General features: G+C 34.5%; 1 protein-coding gene across 2 annotated transcripts in view; it reads right to left on the bottom strand.

Annotated features, from left to right (window-relative positions):
* Nucleotides 1-2444: 2444 nt before the first annotated feature.
* Nucleotides 2445-17462, bottom strand: part of LOC125683715 (transient receptor potential cation channel subfamily M member-like 2) — a 54814-nt gene continuing 39796 nt past the window's right edge. For both annotated transcript variants that reach the window (XM_048925148.2, XM_048925150.2), the window contains 10 exons: nt 14451-14661; nt 12540-12679; nt 12306-12445; nt 11838-11959; nt 11653-11747; nt 10255-10458; nt 9612-9819; nt 9117-9236; nt 8456-8629; nt 2445-3784 (listed from right to left, as the gene is read on the bottom strand). In XM_048925148.2, the coding sequence (XP_048781105.2) occupies nt 3683-3784; nt 8456-8629; nt 9117-9236; nt 9612-9819; nt 10255-10458; nt 11653-11747; nt 11838-11959; nt 12306-12445; nt 12540-12679; nt 14451-14661 (1516 nt within the window). In that variant the 3' untranslated portion in view covers nt 2445-3682. The remainder of the gene's footprint in view (nt 3785-8455; nt 8630-9116; nt 9237-9611; nt 9820-10254; nt 10459-11652; nt 11748-11837; nt 11960-12305; nt 12446-12539; nt 12680-14450; nt 14662-17462) is intronic.

Raw genomic sequence — 17462 nt, 5'->3', positions numbered from 1 at the left:
GAACCATAATAATATTTATGACTAGTTTTGCAACATTTTTTGTACTTTGACGTAGGAACGAAACTTTTAAATTATCTGATTTTTTCACTGAAATTGACATAAGCTTTTATTACTTCTTTTTTATTTCTAAACATTGAATATATATTGCATGGAGAATATGATTTATTTTTGTAACTGTGGTTTATCTTGAGAAGCATATAAAATCATGATCTTCGAAGCACTTTATGTTTATGGAAAGAAAAAACGGTATTAACAAAATGGGCATTTTTACATTAAAAGTTAAACATTTTGGGGAAAGATATAAATTGAGATATCATACATGTATCTTGTGATTGCTATTTTGAATAAACAACATAAAATCATATGAAAAACCTGTAACTCCTCATTAAAAATTTAATTTTATAAATTTGGCCATTTGAGGAGGGGGGGGGGGGGGCTAAATAAGAGCAATAGGGTAGGGTGAGGCCCAAATAGAGGCTACATTGGAAGTTTTACATGGAAACGGGGATAAGAGTAGCAGTGATATTAGATATAAAAGCATCCTCAAGTAGTGCAGATTAAGAGTGCTCAAGTCCAAAAACTTTGATTCTGGCCTCATCCAACCTCTAGGAGCCACAAATTGAACAGACTTTGCACTACTTGATGATGCTTGCATATAAATACGACATATCAAGGCCCTGTTGTTCTTTAAAAGACCCCCCCCCCCCCCCCCTGATATATTCCCATGTAGAACTGATCTGCTGTTGTGCCCCACTCTAGTCCCAAGGGCTGATTTTAAAAAATCTACATTCAGCAGCTTTCACACAAGTTTTGTCTTTTCTGGCCCAGTGGTTCTTAAGATGATTTACAAAAGATGCCACCATGATTTCATTATTTCTTGAAGTAAACTACCTGAAGATATTTGCATAAGAATATGACTAATCATGGCTGGGCTGTTGTTAAGATAAAGAATTTGAAAGATATCTCCCTTTATATTCTTAAGTAGATTCCTTATTGTGGCCCTATCCTACTTTCGGGGGCCACATTTTGAACATGAATCTGCACTACCTGGGGATTCTTGCATATTATGACCAATCATGTTCCTGCAGTTATTGATATAAACACGTTTCCCTATATATATTTCCATGTAAAACTAGCATTTCCTATCATGGAGCCACTGTACTTCCAGGGGTCATAATTTAAACAAACTTAAAATCTGCACTACCTGGGAATACTTGCATATCACGATGACTTACCCTGCTGTTATCGAGATAAAGATTTTAAAAGATGTTTCCCCATATATTTCCATGTAAAACTTTGGTCCCCTATTAGGGCACTGACCTACTCTCAAAGGCCATGATTTAATCAAACATAAATCTACACAATATCAGAAAGCTTTCATGTAAATTTCAACTTTTATGACCAAGTGGTTCTTTAGAAGTAGATTTTTAAATGATCCCACCCTATGTTTGCCTTTTCTTAATTATCTCCCCTTTGAAGCAAGCATGGCCCTTCATTTGAATAATTTTGAGTATCCTTTACCCAAGAATGATTTGTGCCAATCTTCACTGAATTGGCCCTATGGTTCTAGAGAAGAGGATAATAATGTGAAAGGTTATGGATAGACAGACAAAAGATGAAAGCTCATGTGAGCTAAAAATGTAAAGTCTATATATAGACAGACAAAAGTTCATGTGAGCTAAATACGTAAAGTCTATATATAGACAAACAAAAGGTGAAAGCTCATGTGAGCTAAAAACGTAAAGTCTATATATATATATACAGACAAAAGGTGAAAGCTCTACTTGAGAGGTTTATGAACAGACTGACAACAGGTGATCAGAAAAAAAAAATCCAGCTTATAGCTCAATTGAGCCAAAACAAGACCTTCACCCATAATAGACCAGGTTAAAAAAGAAAATATTAAAATAAATTTAAAAAAAAGATTTCCGATTTCATTAGAAAATTGTCTACAAATGAGATAGGAGTCCTACAACACAAGATGCCCACCTTGTACTGTATGATGTTATTGATGATGAGCCTGGTGCTATTGATGATGAGCCTGGTGCTATAGATGTTGCAAAGAAAGGAATTGAGGATGATGACTGACTGAATCAAAAGCAACCATCAGAATTTGCATCTTAATGGGTTTTTAATATTAAAGGTTATGTTATACATATCTTATCTTGAGACATTAAACGGACAAAACGAATCTAGCACTGTAACAAGACCAGTACTATTTATGGTCACTGGGCCTGTGGACCAGCGAGTTAAAATGCTAAGCTGTGAACACTAGACAGAAATAGCCCTTTTTATTTGGGCTATTGGGAGTGGGAGTTAAAATGGGGGGGGGGGGGATGATTTAATTCGGGTCTTATAAATGAATACATTTTTTCTCAGAAAGTCCCATTCAACTCTTGTGTTAAACTCCTGATGTATTCCATCATAACATCATAAAACGAGTTATAATTTTCAACAAATTTATTAAAAACCAAACCTTTGTGCTATGTATGACCAGTACTATGACACCATACACAAACCACATTTAGATCCCTTAATAATGAGAGAGTAGTGGCACAGTAATGAAATGTAGACACTACCATCATGTACATGTATCTATAAATACACAGTAGTAAATGGTATGCAAGCATACATTTGGTTTGATTCTTATGTACGCTATATCAAATGGTGTATAATTAATATTTTCCACATTTCATTACAAGTCCATGTAACAATCGAGTTTTGAAAGCATGTTTACAAATTTTCACATACATGTAAAAAAAAAAAAAAAAAAAAAAAATTTTTTTTTTTTTTTTTAAAAATTCTACTAAAGCTAGTGGACAACAATTACATTTCTATCATAAATGGAAACAACATGCAATTATATAGTAGAAATAATTACAAAGGTGGGAATTTAAATAAGATCTCTTTTATGAATGACAATCGACAAGGAAGGTTGTCATATATATCAGCAGTTCAATAACAGCCAAGTCAATTAAACTGTGCATCATTACATCTAAAAACAGTAAGAGAGCACATGTATTTGTTACGTTATGCATATCATACTTTGATGAACTTCTGACTAGTTCAAATACATCACTGGACACAAGTGGATGAACACATGTCTAATTTAATTCACACCGAACAGCACTTCTATATGTATACCAGAGTGTTCAAGAAACATTGCAAACAATAACCTTGGATATTGCTTAGGCTTCCATCAAATATTGAATTGTACTGTGACTAATATTTAACATAGATAAGAAAGCTTGAATTATTTCTGTAAATGTATGACTCCATACAGACAGAAGGACAGACATAGATCAGAACATTAAGATCTTTATGTGTCCCCCATGCCACAACCTAATGGACAAAATAATGAACACTTGATGGTTTGAAATAAACAAGGTAGTGGAATTGAGAAAAGATACTCTTGTGTAAATTGGCACGCCAAGAAAATAACAAACACAGCAAAGGTGTATATCTCATTTTTTTTAAAAAATATAAAGATATCAATAAAACGAGTGATACACAAGTTTGAAAAAAATCATCAGATAAATAAAACGTAAACTCGTAAGACCAGAGTAAAAATGCATTACAAGAATTGCACTAGCACCATGTATACAACCATATAATTAATAGGACACTTCATGTATAAGGACTGGCAATACAAGGTAAAAACTTGTGCTTTAAGTGGAAACCTTTAGTAGTAGGCACCTTGATTTCGAGCTGCTTCATGCACAATAAGATTCTGGTTCCCAGGCAGTCTGAGATATGAAGACACTTCTTTCCATTTTTTCTCTTTCTGCAGAAAAATATAAAATGTAATTTAAAAGTACTGTTCATTAAAATTTTAAAAGTCTAGGATTGCTGTATAAAAAATTTCCTGTCTATGATCTTAAGGTATTTCCACCCTCCTGTGATGTCACAAGTTTTTGCAATGTCAATGATTTAACAAGATTTATGCATGACAGGAACATAAATTTTGCTGGAGTCTTTTTCAATAGTTATTGTACAAAATCTTGTTCACCATAAAATATTTCAAAAGTCTTAGTTATATATGAACTCTGTTTTCATTAAATCATTTGTCAAGTCTATTATGTGATAGATTTCCTTTATTTTTCACCAACATTTTGTATATTTTTTTTTAAAGAAACAGTTTCGTGAAATTGTTATGAATCGTTACAACCAGTTTTTGTGAAATTTTGATAGAAAATTGCAATTTTCTGACGTTGATAACAGATATATTGTACAAGCTAATTGATAAAAATTTCATCAATACCGCAACATACTTATTTTATCAGTTTTATTTGTTACTAAGATGTATTAATTGAGAATCAACAATCAAATAAAAGATTTAACCTATAATTCTAGAAGGGTGGAATCACCTTAATATCTTATATTCTATATTCATCCGAGTCATTCAGATGACCTTTGTGATCCTTTGCTGTCCACCATAGTGAGCTGTGCAGCACTTATAAACTTTTCTACTCTTTGAACTTCCTCTTTGACACCTCTAAACACCCATTATGGTATATAGCATATTTAATAGTTTAGTTCCTTTATTCTAAATAGCATGATTAGATGTAGAAGAACAAACACTTTCAATTTCAAGTTCCCCATCCTTTTGAGGTCACTTACGTGTCCTATTACAATTGGTTCTTGTCCATCATCATCATCATCAATCAATGAACATATTCGACTTCATCTCAAACATTTATCATCTTTATAATAGTAATACTGTGAATCTTGTCTTTGTCAACCTAGGGTAAATCTTTTTTTTAAAATTTGTTTTAACATTTTCTTTTTTAACCTGGTTTATTATAGGTGAAGGTCATGTTTTTGGCTCAATTAAGCTATAAGCTGGATTTTTTTTCTGATCGCCTGCATGAATTATATCTCAAAATATGATGCAATACATTTTTGGCACTTTTTGCCCTGTCCCTAAGGCCCTGGGGATGCAGGAGTCCTGAAAATTACAATTTTTGTCCCCCTTGTTACAAGGATGCTTTATACCAAATTTGAAAATAATTGGAAGGGTAGTTATCAAAGAAGTTAAAAATATTCAATTGTTAATGGATGATGAATGACAGCAGACGCAGACCAATAGCAATGTCAGCTGTGTGACACTGGTGACCTAAAAACCTTCTTGACCCTGTACAAAAACAAACTGCATATCAAGTAATAAGAAGAGACAAGCAAAACTGTGATATTCATGGCCCTAGCCAATCAGGAGTTCTCATGCTGGAGAGAGAATCTGAGCATCATGTAGTGAAAATACTTTTCTTTTTTTTTTGGAAAATCTTTTTCTTGACTCCTGGACTTCAATACAACCTATCTGAATACATACTAATTAAGGTCTTCCGTAACAACGGAAGACCTTCTACTGATTGTGCTGGTTAAGATTATTCTAATTATTCTTTTTTTTCTCTTTTTCCTAGACGCTAACTTTGAAGCTTCATATCTCGCTCATTTCTGGATGGATTTTGCTCAAATTTTCAGGGTTTATAAACTTTACAGAACAATTTTAAAATCATGTACTACATTTCAGAAATTCCCTTCTGTTCACGAGTTATTCCCTTTGAATGAAATTTTAGGGGCTTTGGTTTCCAAACAAAGGCTCCGAGACTGTATAAGCTTGAGCAGAAAATGCATTGAAAATGAAAAGTAGGAGCATTGTAGTTGTGCACATTGTTTTTTGATTACAGCGTTCGAAATGGTGGTTGACAGGGTTCAAAAATTAGGACGTCTAAAGGAGCAAAAAATTACACATATTTTCCTTTGTATCTTTTAAACTAGAAATATTTTGTTAAGAAGAGTAGAACAAAAGTTGTGCAAAATGTTAAGAGCTTTCTTTTGATATCCCTAAAAAGGGGCTGGCCCCTTCAATTAGGGATCTGGGGATCTTCAAAGTTTTCGCTTTATAACTCAAAAACGGTAAATATTTCGATATGGTTTTCGCTGGAAAAGTTGTTCTTTAACATCTTATTGATCTCATAAACATAATATTTTGCTCGAGTATTGTGTTATATATGAGTAAACAGCTTGACCCGCAAACAGGTAACCGTATCATTAGGTGGGTGAAGGGGGAAAAATATGTGTATAACTTACTTCGGCATGTGCCCCTGGCGTGAAATTCATATGCGACTTCTGTGTGCATTGTGTACATAATATACCTACATGTATTTACGCAGATAGATATGAAAGTTTAATAAAATATTCAAGATTTGAGAGCAATTTATTTGATTTGTATGTATAAATAATTCAAACTAGATGAATTTTTCTCTTCAGTCTGAATATTATGCTATCATAATTTTGTTGTATGATAAAATATTGGTAACAGCTATAAACCTTTATTGTATGTCCTGAGCCATAAATTTCATAAATTTAAATAGTAATTTTTTCTTCATTATTGGGACTGAAAAGTTAAATGCTGAAAGAATTTAATCCCACATACATGCGCGCCTCAAAAGACTGATTCGTGGAATGAGATCATATACGCATGTACTCGAGTAGTATAAATTTATTAAACACCTAACGATAAAAATTTATAGTACACCTTTATAGCTTCATTTCAATGATATATATTAAATTCTCAAACTATTTCATAAGTACATACGAGAAGTCAGAATCGCCAGCGTAGCCAAACTACTTATATCGTTACAGTACTTATCTTCCTGTTACAGTACAGTTGATTATTTTCTTTCTAAAACTTAACTTGTATTTGTCTTTTGTAAAATCACTGGATAAGTATTTCAAATAATTTTTCCCGGGGTGATGTTACGTATAACATATCAAGAGGGAAAGAAGGCGAAAGTTAGATCCCACACACACATACTCATGTACAGTTCCTGTATTTTCATGTTAACTAGGCTGCATTAGGACTTGACCCAAGGACATATGGTCAAGTTTAAGGTTTTTATGTCACACAGCTCCGACGGAAGACCTCTCGTTGCTTTGCAACGAGCTTGGCTCTAGTTATTACTAATGATTGTGTGATTTATAAAGATGAATGCATCACTTCCTTTAAAACTTTATGCTCAGACATCAAACAATGAGGCTGAGTACACAGTAATAATGAGAGAATCCTCTACCATAAATATGAATTCGTGGCCCTGGGTCCGAGGTTCTACGTGTACTCTATAAGGGAGAGACATTTGAAGCTTTGCATATTTAGTTAACACAGTTTTCTTATGACAAAACAGCTTACTGTGACGCTAAACTCCAATCTTTTGGACAAGATGAAGGTCACCTACAAGTACTTCACTTGTCCACTTTCATGATATATTTATATCTTAAATTTCAATTCAAGATGTCTGAGTATGACTGAGATGACGGGTGGAAACTGAATTGTTTGAAATTTTTCAAAGTTCAATTGGCTAAACTCTTCCTAATATTGCTAGGAGGAAACCAGATTTGTATTTGGCCTCTATAATCTTAGGACGTATCTATATCCCACATCTCAATTCAAAATGTCCATGTGTGACTGAGATAATGGAAAGTGAATTGTTTGGAATTTTACAAGTCCAAGGGGCATAACTCTTCTTAAAATTATCTCACCAGAACCATATATTTAATACTTAATATGTGCATTCTCCTGACATATCAATATCCTGAATTTAAATTGAATCCTGGCAATTAAGTTCATGTATGCTGACTGGGATAATGAGCAGAAACTGAACTGTTTGAAAGTTTCAAGTCCAAGTGAACTTGACCTTTGTATACTGATAACATACATGTATCTATTTCAAAATATCTATGCGTGACTCCAGCAAATACATTTTCAATCAATAGCATCCTAATTTTTGTTGTTGGTTTCCAAGTCCAAGGGGCACAACTATGTCAAAAATTATTCGGCAACTAGAACCAAATAAAAACTTGACCTGGATATTCTCATGATGTATCTATATTCCAAATTTTAGTTGAATGTGTGCATCCGTAGCAGAGATAATGGGAGGGAACTGAGTTATGATTGAGGGACTGAGAAGGGAAACGCTATATGCCCCAGCCATTTCACGGGGGCATAAGAAGTTTGAAATATTTGTCCTGGACACAATTCTTCAATGAAGAAACAAGAAACGAGCATCACTTTTAATCACACGGAGGCTATAATCTAGTGTTCTGAGTTCGAAAGACGCAATCACTACAACAACAAAATACAACTCTTTTAAAGTAAATTTTTAGTTGTGTGATACTTTGATGACTATTAAGGCACATAGGTCTCTCATTAGTAACAGATGCCATGCAGAAAAACCAAATATCTATTTTTAGTAACAGAAACAATACTTTTTGACCCCATTACCCTGGAGGCAATCTCAGCCAAACTTTTCATTAAGACCTACTCATGATTCAAATATGAAACATTCATCTCTTTCAGTTCAAAAGCCATAGCCAAGGTAAAGTTGTTGTAAAATCAGGTTGATCATCACTAAATTCAGAATTCAGTATTTTTAATAATAGCGATACAAATACATACATCCTTGATCTTCAGGTCAAGGTTATCCGGGACATGGTAGTGTATGTTCCAGACCTCCGCCTCTCTCCAGGCATTGTCTGTGTTACAGGGGTCGTCCATGTATCCCTTGTAAATTTGCTCTGTGGTGAATCCAGTGAAGGGTCCTGGGTGGGGCTCTACAAACTGCTCAAAGAACTGTAAATTGAAGATAGCAGAATGTGTAAAACTACTTTCTTTTAACGTGTATGTTATATGGGCTATACATCTGTCTTAAGGGTCATACTCTGTACCTGGAATACAATATGTAAACTGCATAAATTCTAAATAGATAAAATCTATAGCAAATGATAAAAGAAGTTGATTTACCACATGATTATGTGCTATCCACTAAATTTGATATTCATTAAACGCTTACAGTTATATAGGTTTTATACCCTTTGTAAGTTACCATTCCTAGAGTTCCTTGATTTCATTTGAAAACTTGGCAGAGAAGTGGAGTGAGAAAGTAAGCAAACGACCTACCAGGTTTTTCAAATCATGAACCCAGAATGACTACCTGGGTCAACTGCAAGAACTGTTTGAACTAGAGATCTCCTAATGTGACAAATACTTCTGCTGACCCCACAGATATTCCTTGATCATGACCATTATAAGCAACATGAAATACATTCATTCATAATACCTGGACCATTTGTTGTGCTGTCATGTCAGGGTCAATCAAGGCAGTTTTCTCCTGGAAAACATTATCCAAGAACTTCCTACACATAGCTGAGTATACAGACATGTTGCCATACTCTTTCCCCTGAAAAAGACATGGAAATGTGTCAACTACTATGTATTTCATTAAATTGTAGGAAAATTTTGTCCTGTGATTGTCAAACCAAAAATGTTTGAATTCTACAGAATTTTGGAGAAAAACATATCAAGGTCATGGTAGAACTATCATAAACCTTTTTAATAGATAAACACAGATTGTTTTCCCTTTAAATACTCATTTATCATTTGAATATGATGCCACAATAATTGTGCCACTTGAACCATATTTTGATGAAAATTTATGATCTTTTGAAAAATATATTTTAATTAGAAAATATAGAGCAAAGGGCTTCCACAAAAAGATATTTTCATAGTTTGAACATTATAGCACAATCGACCTTCCATCTTTTCTCTGACTTACACTGGGCAGAGTGAACTCCCCTGACTCCTTCTTCTGTAGGACAACCACCTCCAGGACTTTCTTGCCATCCACTTTCATGAAGTTCTGTTGGTTTTGGCTGGTAGACAGATATCTCTTCCATCGGGACACCACCACCATCACACAGTGGTTTGGGCCCCATCTCCGCAACTTCCCCCTGCCCCTCATGCCTGTCCGACCCATAGGGTTTCTGGAATATTAATCAGTCTATGTGGTCAAGAGATGGGTAGCTAAATTTTAACCTATTAAACCAGCTATTATAGACTGACAGAGATTCTTCACAAGTTTCAACATTTAACTGTTTCAACTCCAGATCTGTGATAAAGCATGCTGTACAGTTGCTGATGAAAAGAAAAATTTTTTGAATAAAAAGAAAAATGTTCAGTTATTTTCAGTCATGCCAACATCATAATCTAATCAAAATCATTCTATCATCTCCTTAAGATCCCTTGTGTTGAGCAGCTAAACATATCAATAAACAAATTTAATTTATCCTTGTTTGGCAAACTAAGTGAGGGAATCAAAGGATCTTATTTAAATTAAGTTAACCTGCATAACAAATTACTGTTTCCATTTTGAGATTTAATATATATATATTTAAGATATAAAATCTGAAGGTTTTTACATTGGTATGTCAGATGAGTCCAGTTCATATCGTACTGGCAAGCCGTCTCTTGTAATCCAGGACAATCTGTTAACCTCCACACTGGCGTCGTTGATGATGAACGTAGCCGACAGATTCCACAGCGGTTTCTGATACCCTGACGCTGACAATACACTGGCTCTCTCATCCTGACTCTGACTGCTCATCTCCAAATGCTGTGCAAGCCTGTGAAATTTCAAAATGTTCAATGAAAAATGTCATTATAATGAATAGTTCGTGTACAAATGTAATTTGCATTCAATTCTAGACAATGCTGAAATGCATCAGAAAAACAATAATGGAAAAATATGTTTATGTGCAATAAGGTGTATAAACCACTAGCGTGAACCTTTAAAACTACTACAGTTTTCAGATGAGGATGAAAATTTCAGTACATTTGTATATATAGTATCTGTTTTGATTTCTCTGCTCAGTCAAAATATTTTCGGACTTCAACAATGGGAAAAAAACTGCTGTGTTGGTGACAAACCCCACTAAAACTGTAAGGCGTGTTCTGATTGGTGATTACATGCATACATTGTGTGAATATTCTGTGAGCTTTGGTCATCAGAGAAATACATTATATTTCATTATGAAACTTTATTTCCCATGAAAGCAAACTGATAGATCTTATAGTCAATAGCATATTGCACTGATAGTATGATTTCCCCAACAACATACAGTGAAGTCTCACTATTCCAGACACTTTGGTTCCAAGCAAAACTGTCCAGATGAATTAAGCATACCGATAACTGAACAGGTTGGATCTTCAGATGTTAATGTGCAGCCGCTTCAGGAAGTATGCTGGTGTAAAGCATCACAATTCATGCCCTCACATATTTCCAAAATGGAAATTAATTTCTTAATTCAAAGGTTTGTTAATAGTACAATGACTCTCCTTGAAACATTCAGAGTATGACACAAAACAGTTCCTCAGTGAAAAAGATAACCCCGCCCACTGAATGCGGCCTTGGTTAATTCGGACAATTAACACCCAATTAACACATACAACACTTGATATACTGTTCGTCGACCCTTAACAATTTTACATTATGTGTGTTGTATGATTATTTTGTGTTATTAATTGTAGGGATAGAAAATTAACCAAACATTTTTGAGCAAATTTTGACAACACTATACATAATATATATAAAAGTACTATAACTAACAGAGATGATCCCTTAATTCGGATATCAATTTCACACTACATGAGACAAGACTTTGTATAATGGTATCATAGTGAAATTTCAAGCTTCTTCATGATTCCCCCACTTCCACCCCTCCACCCCTATGCCTTTCCACATACACAGATAATTACCTGTCAAATAAAGTTGTTACTAACAAGGTTGCCTTCCTGCACTTGGAAAAGAAAATACTTACTCAATAAAATCTGCATCCACCAAACTTTGAACAGACTCTCTGTATTCATCAATGGGTTTGGTGTACAACACTGGATCATAAGTAGAATAAGCCTCCTGAACAATGAAAACAAAAGTGTATATTCATCCTAAAATGCAATTACCAATATATGTATTAAGATTCAGTGATTTTGTGTTGAGACCAACCTCCCAGCTGACATATTTATCGAAGACCGGGAACCTCTGGAATTTGGTGTTGGGGTAGGGTGACTCACGGCTTGCCATATGTAGAGAGACAGACGTCACTAACTCTGGCCGTGCCTTTGGATCTGAATAAGCATGCAACAGACATCAAAACGTAGTATTTCTAAAATTACATTTGATTCAAAACAGAATTTTTGCAGTAAATTTCTCTAAATTTTGTTGAAAACAAATCCTAATTCTAATATGTCAAAATATCTCATAACAGAAACAGAATTTCGAAAATAAATTGCACATTTTCTTCATGTGTACATTCCAAATACTGATGTATGCAAGCATGCCTGTACACGTCAGACTATGTGGTAAAATAATTTTATTTCATACACAAATGTGTACACATGATTTGTATTTCAATTTGATATAAATCATGAGTTAGCACAATACACATACACTATTCTAGTACATTAAACTTACCAATAGTATCTATTTTGTGAGCAATCTGTTCCAAGGCTATACTACATGTAATTAGCTGACGCTCCAAGTTTGACATCTGCTCTGTCATTTTGTCATTGAACTCCTTCTGCAATTTAGACTGTGTTACCAGCTGCTGAATTCTGCAACAGAACTCAAAATATTACTGTTATGCCTTATTCTTTTTCCAGCAGGTAAAGGAACTTTTACCTCAACGTGTAAATAACCTCTGCTAACCTTTGACTTTGTTCTTTAGGCCGTGCCGCCTCCCTCTCCTCTTTCTCTGCCTCTTCATTCAGCTTCTTCATACAGTTCTTCCAGTAGCTGTAGTCTACAGAGCCGTGAACCTTTACTACTGACACCTTGTTGTTACTGTCCTGAAATCACACGGCTACAATTCAATTACCTGGAAATCACACAGCTACAATTCAATTACCTGGGACATTTCATTTGATGCATATATGTTTCCATTAATAGAAAATTCAACACAATTGTGGGGACTTCAGTTTTTGAATTTTTTTATTAAATTTAGTTTTTATATATTTTAAATGTACCTAAATGCCTTCCTGAACCAGAGTCACTAAAGCCAAAAGTGTAGATTAGAAGAAGCATAGGGACCCGACTTGAAGAGGCAGACTGACATGGGTCATCTGAGCAAGTCTGGTTTGTATTGCACTTGCCAAGACATGAATACAGGCCTAAATGCTGTCCTTATGTACTAGGGATGTCAATTTTACTTGGATAGTTTACTGTATATACTCGCCTATAAGTCAGATTTTTGGGAGTCAATTTTTGGTCCAAAACTCTATGTCCGCCTTATAGGCGCATCCTAAGAAGATTGGTATTTTTCTAGGCGGCGTAATCTAGTGTTTTTTAAACAACTCCGATGATTATCATGGACTCCCACACAAATGATTATTGTTCACAAATATCTAGACATATTGTATTGTTTATGTATTTTAAAATTATGTATAAAGTACAAGTATTTACATATTTTTATCTTGTACAAAATTATTTACATACCGGTAACTAATACTTTCAATTCAACTAATCTATTGTTTATCGGTAAAATTGAATTACAAATTGAATATTGTTAACAGATAATTTAGATCATCATCCTCGACTCTTAAAAACTCTATTGTTGATACATTGAATTATACCGGAACCCCACAATAACCGGAACCCCACAATAACCGCAAGGCGCGTGCCACTATAAAGTAAACACAGTGTCAGGTACTGGTAATTAGGAGACCATAATTGCGTAGGTCAACAAGGGATCATTGTCCATAATAGATCAAGGGTTGCGTTTAAACCCCAAACAGATATGGCTTGGATATTGAGCATCTCATAATTATTAATTTCTCAAAATATTTTTTGAAACATAGGTAAAAACACTAGAGCATTGACTTGAAATTGTCAACCGATTCTGACAAAAATTTGTACTGACTTATAAGCCGGTCAATGGCAAATTCCTACAAAATAACCTTAAAAAATACAACCGACTTATAGGCGGACCGACTTATAGGCGAGTATATACGGTAGTCGAATACTCTTTATGTTTATGAATTTTTATTTCATTTCATTATCTTTTTTATAAGAAATAAACATGGAGCGTGTCTTTTTTTGTAAGAAGAATTTGGGGGTGCGCCGCACATTTTTTCCAAGTAAATTAACCTAACTTTGAGGATGTGCGTTATACACAAGGGCGCATTATACACTAGACCTATAATTAATCTATCACCTGGGGCCACCTTCGTTTATGCATTACCCCTACTGTGAATCAAAATACGAATTTATTCTTGAACTAAAGTCTGTTTGTATTTCTGGAGACAGCACACTTCAAGACAATTTGAACCAAATATAAAAATAGTCTACAATATATCAAAACAAAATACCAAAAGATTTATTTGTAGCCGAAAAATGAGAGATACCGTAGAAAAAATAGATGAAAATATATGACAGGGTATAATTTTTAAATAACAAAATACTCAACTAGAATTGCTATATGTCACTATGACCTTGAACTTTGTTAAATGGACCTTGAAGTCGTAACACACTGGTTATAAAACCTCATAGTGTGGAGCGAAATTGAAGAAATCTTTACATTAGTATATCAAAACCAGATTTACTCATAACTAAGGACTTTACCACTTTGTCCTTCATACAGCATGAAGATTTACAGCACTTCTTCATGCAGAGTTTGAGCTTCTTGAAGATGAATTCTATCAACATGATGATGTAGCTGATGAAATTGAATGGAGCAGGCAGTCTGAGGCGTGTCTCAAAGTCCACAATGATGCTGTAAACCTGGTATTTCCAAATTTCCTCGGATTCGGACTGAACTTTGGCATTGGTGACACTGAAAATGAAATGTAAAACGGACCATATCTAACCTTGCCAGTTACACCCATGCTTCCCCTTATACAATTTTTCCATATCATTAATTGTACTACCATGCATCTCAGTGGATGGGCAATCTGATTAAAACCGCATCCTTTAATTGATCCAGTTGTGTTGCGATCTTAGTGAACAGATCAAAAGATCTGGCTCCGGGGCCATAAAACTTAGCTAGTTCACTTTTGAGACCAAATTCTGAGACTGTCTCAGATTTCAGTCTCAGTCTCTTTGGTGTGCCATAAAAATTTCTCATCTCAGTCTCAGTCTCTGATTTCTAGTTTAGTCTCACTTTTGAACTCAGAAAGTTAGAACGCTAGAAAGGTGTCTAACTCTGTAATTTTTTCTCACTTCCAATCGCACAATTATCGGACGTACAACATCATTTGTAGGACAAGGAAAGCGCCTCAGCCCCGGATATTCAAGTTCAGGACAAGTCCAATCCTCTAGAGGATTTGGAAGATATGATAACACCTATGAAAGTCAATAATCTCAATCTGACTTTGGTTTGAGACATTTTTCTTCTTCTACAAAATAATTTCTTTTTGTGATATTTATTTCCTTACATTTTTTTTTCATGAATTGATTGTTTTCCTGTTTTGGAAAACTTTGAAGATAAACATTATGTCATTAGAATTATATCGCGATTTCATGACAAATAAAGTAATGTGTAACTTTTGTTGAGTTTACGGCGATAGGTGATATCGTTTTCAGCCATAACGTAAATAAAAGACTATAAATGAAACCACGTAATTTAGTAAAATGCATAAAATCTGACGTACAATAAAAAAGTTATAAAAGAAAAACAATAAAGTATTTTGTTTGTACTGGATTTCTTTAATTTTCCATGTATTGTGCAATGTTTAGTGGGCGTGGCATTGCAAAAAATAAATGTAAACAACCCATCCCACAATTCAACTCATTTCCTGCTCAGTTTCCATGGTTTTGATCTCGGTTTCTGTCTCAAGTTAGAAAATGCTAAATGAGCTAAAACTAGCTTTATGGCACACCAAAAGTGAGATGGTCTAAGTTGAGATGAGAAAGTGAAATTTTTTCTAAATCTCAAAAGTGTGCTTGTCTAAGTTTTATGGCCCCGGAGCCATAATCAGACTGAGTGGATGGGCATTGTCATTATGCAAGCATATTTGTAGTCTGTGAGATGGGGACTTTATAAGGTGATTCCGTCTTTTGATCACAAACCCCTTGGCATGCAAAATGTCTCAAGCTGTTCAAAAAACATTGTGTCATTTTAGGCAACTTGCTATAGGAACTCCAAAACTCCATAACTGATCCATGAATCTCATCAAATTGTCACCGGAATATTACCAAATCACTGTAGAGCAATATAATCCATCACTATCTTACTCACAAATCATTGTAGAGCAATAATCCATCACTACCCTACTTAAAAACCACTGTAGAGCAATAATCCATCACTACCTTACTCACAAATCACTGTAGAGCAATAATCCATCACTACCCTACTTAACAAGAGGCCCAAGGGCCTAGAATCGCTCTTCTGATAAATTGTACAACCCCATCATTTCTATTCTTAGCATCTTAGTATTCTTAATCTTTAGTTAAATCCTAAGAATTCAAAAAAAGTAGGTCAATGTGACCTACTTTTTGGTTTACACATTTTGAGAACCCAAGAAATATCAACTGACAAAGTTTGATGATTTTAAGCCAATTAGTATCTGAATATTGAAATATAGCTGTCAAATTCCAATCGTAGGTCATGGTGACCTACTTTCTGGTCAGCGAACTCCGAACATGCAAGACCCATCAACTGACAAAGTTTGATGACTGTAGGTCAAATAGTATCTGAAATATATAAATATAGCCGTCCAATTCCAAAAGTAGGTCAAGGTGACCTACTTTTTGGTCAACACCCTTTGAACATGCAAGACGCATCAACTGACAAAGTTTGATGACTGTAGGTCAAATAGTATTTGAAATATATAAATATAGCCGTCAAATTCCAAAAGTAGGTCAAGGTGACCTACTTTTTGGTCGACACACTCCATTGACTCAAGATGCATCAACTGTCAAAGTTTGATGATTGTAGGTCAATTAGTGACTGAAATATATAAATATAACTGTCAAATGCCAAAAGTAGGTCACAGTGACCTACTTTTTGGTCGATACACTCCGAAGACTCAAGATGCATCAACTGACAAAGTTTGATGATTGTAGGTCAAATAGTGTCTGAAATATAGTAATTTAGCTGTCAAATACCAAAAGTAGGTCACGGTGACCTACTTTTTGGTCGACACAAACCAAAGACTGAAGACGCATCAATTGACAAAGTTTGATGATCCTAGGTTTTACAGTGCCCAAAATATGCATCTAAACAACTTAAAATATATCTATAAATGATAAGCCATAAAATTCAGAAAGTAGGTCACGGTGACCTATTTTTCAGTTGACGCATTTCAAGGTCCCATGATCCACCAACTGACAAGTTTTGATGATCATAGGCTTCAAAGTGTCCAAGATAAGCATCAAAATTAATTTTAAAATAAATACCTGCAAAATTCAAAAAGTAGGTCACCGTGACCTACTTTTGAGACAACTTGACACAAGGTCCTAAGATGCATCAACTGTCAAAATTTGATGATCCTAGTCCTTATAATGACTAAAATATCTAAGATTTAAGGAATTTAAAATTTTTTTTTAATTTAGGTCAACTTTGAAGTGACCTTGAGACCATGCCCTTTGCCCCAGGGTAATGCCTTGAACACTTTCTAATCTACAACATATCCT

Source organism: Ostrea edulis, chromosome 6 (genome assembly GCF_947568905.1).
Source record: "Ostrea edulis chromosome 6, xbOstEdul1.1, whole genome shotgun sequence".
In the NCBI taxonomy this organism is placed as follows: Eukaryota; Metazoa; Mollusca; class Bivalvia; order Ostreida; family Ostreidae; genus Ostrea; species Ostrea edulis.
The sequence above is the reverse complement of the archived record's forward strand: the minus strand, read 5'-3'. Positions and strand labels throughout refer to the sequence as shown.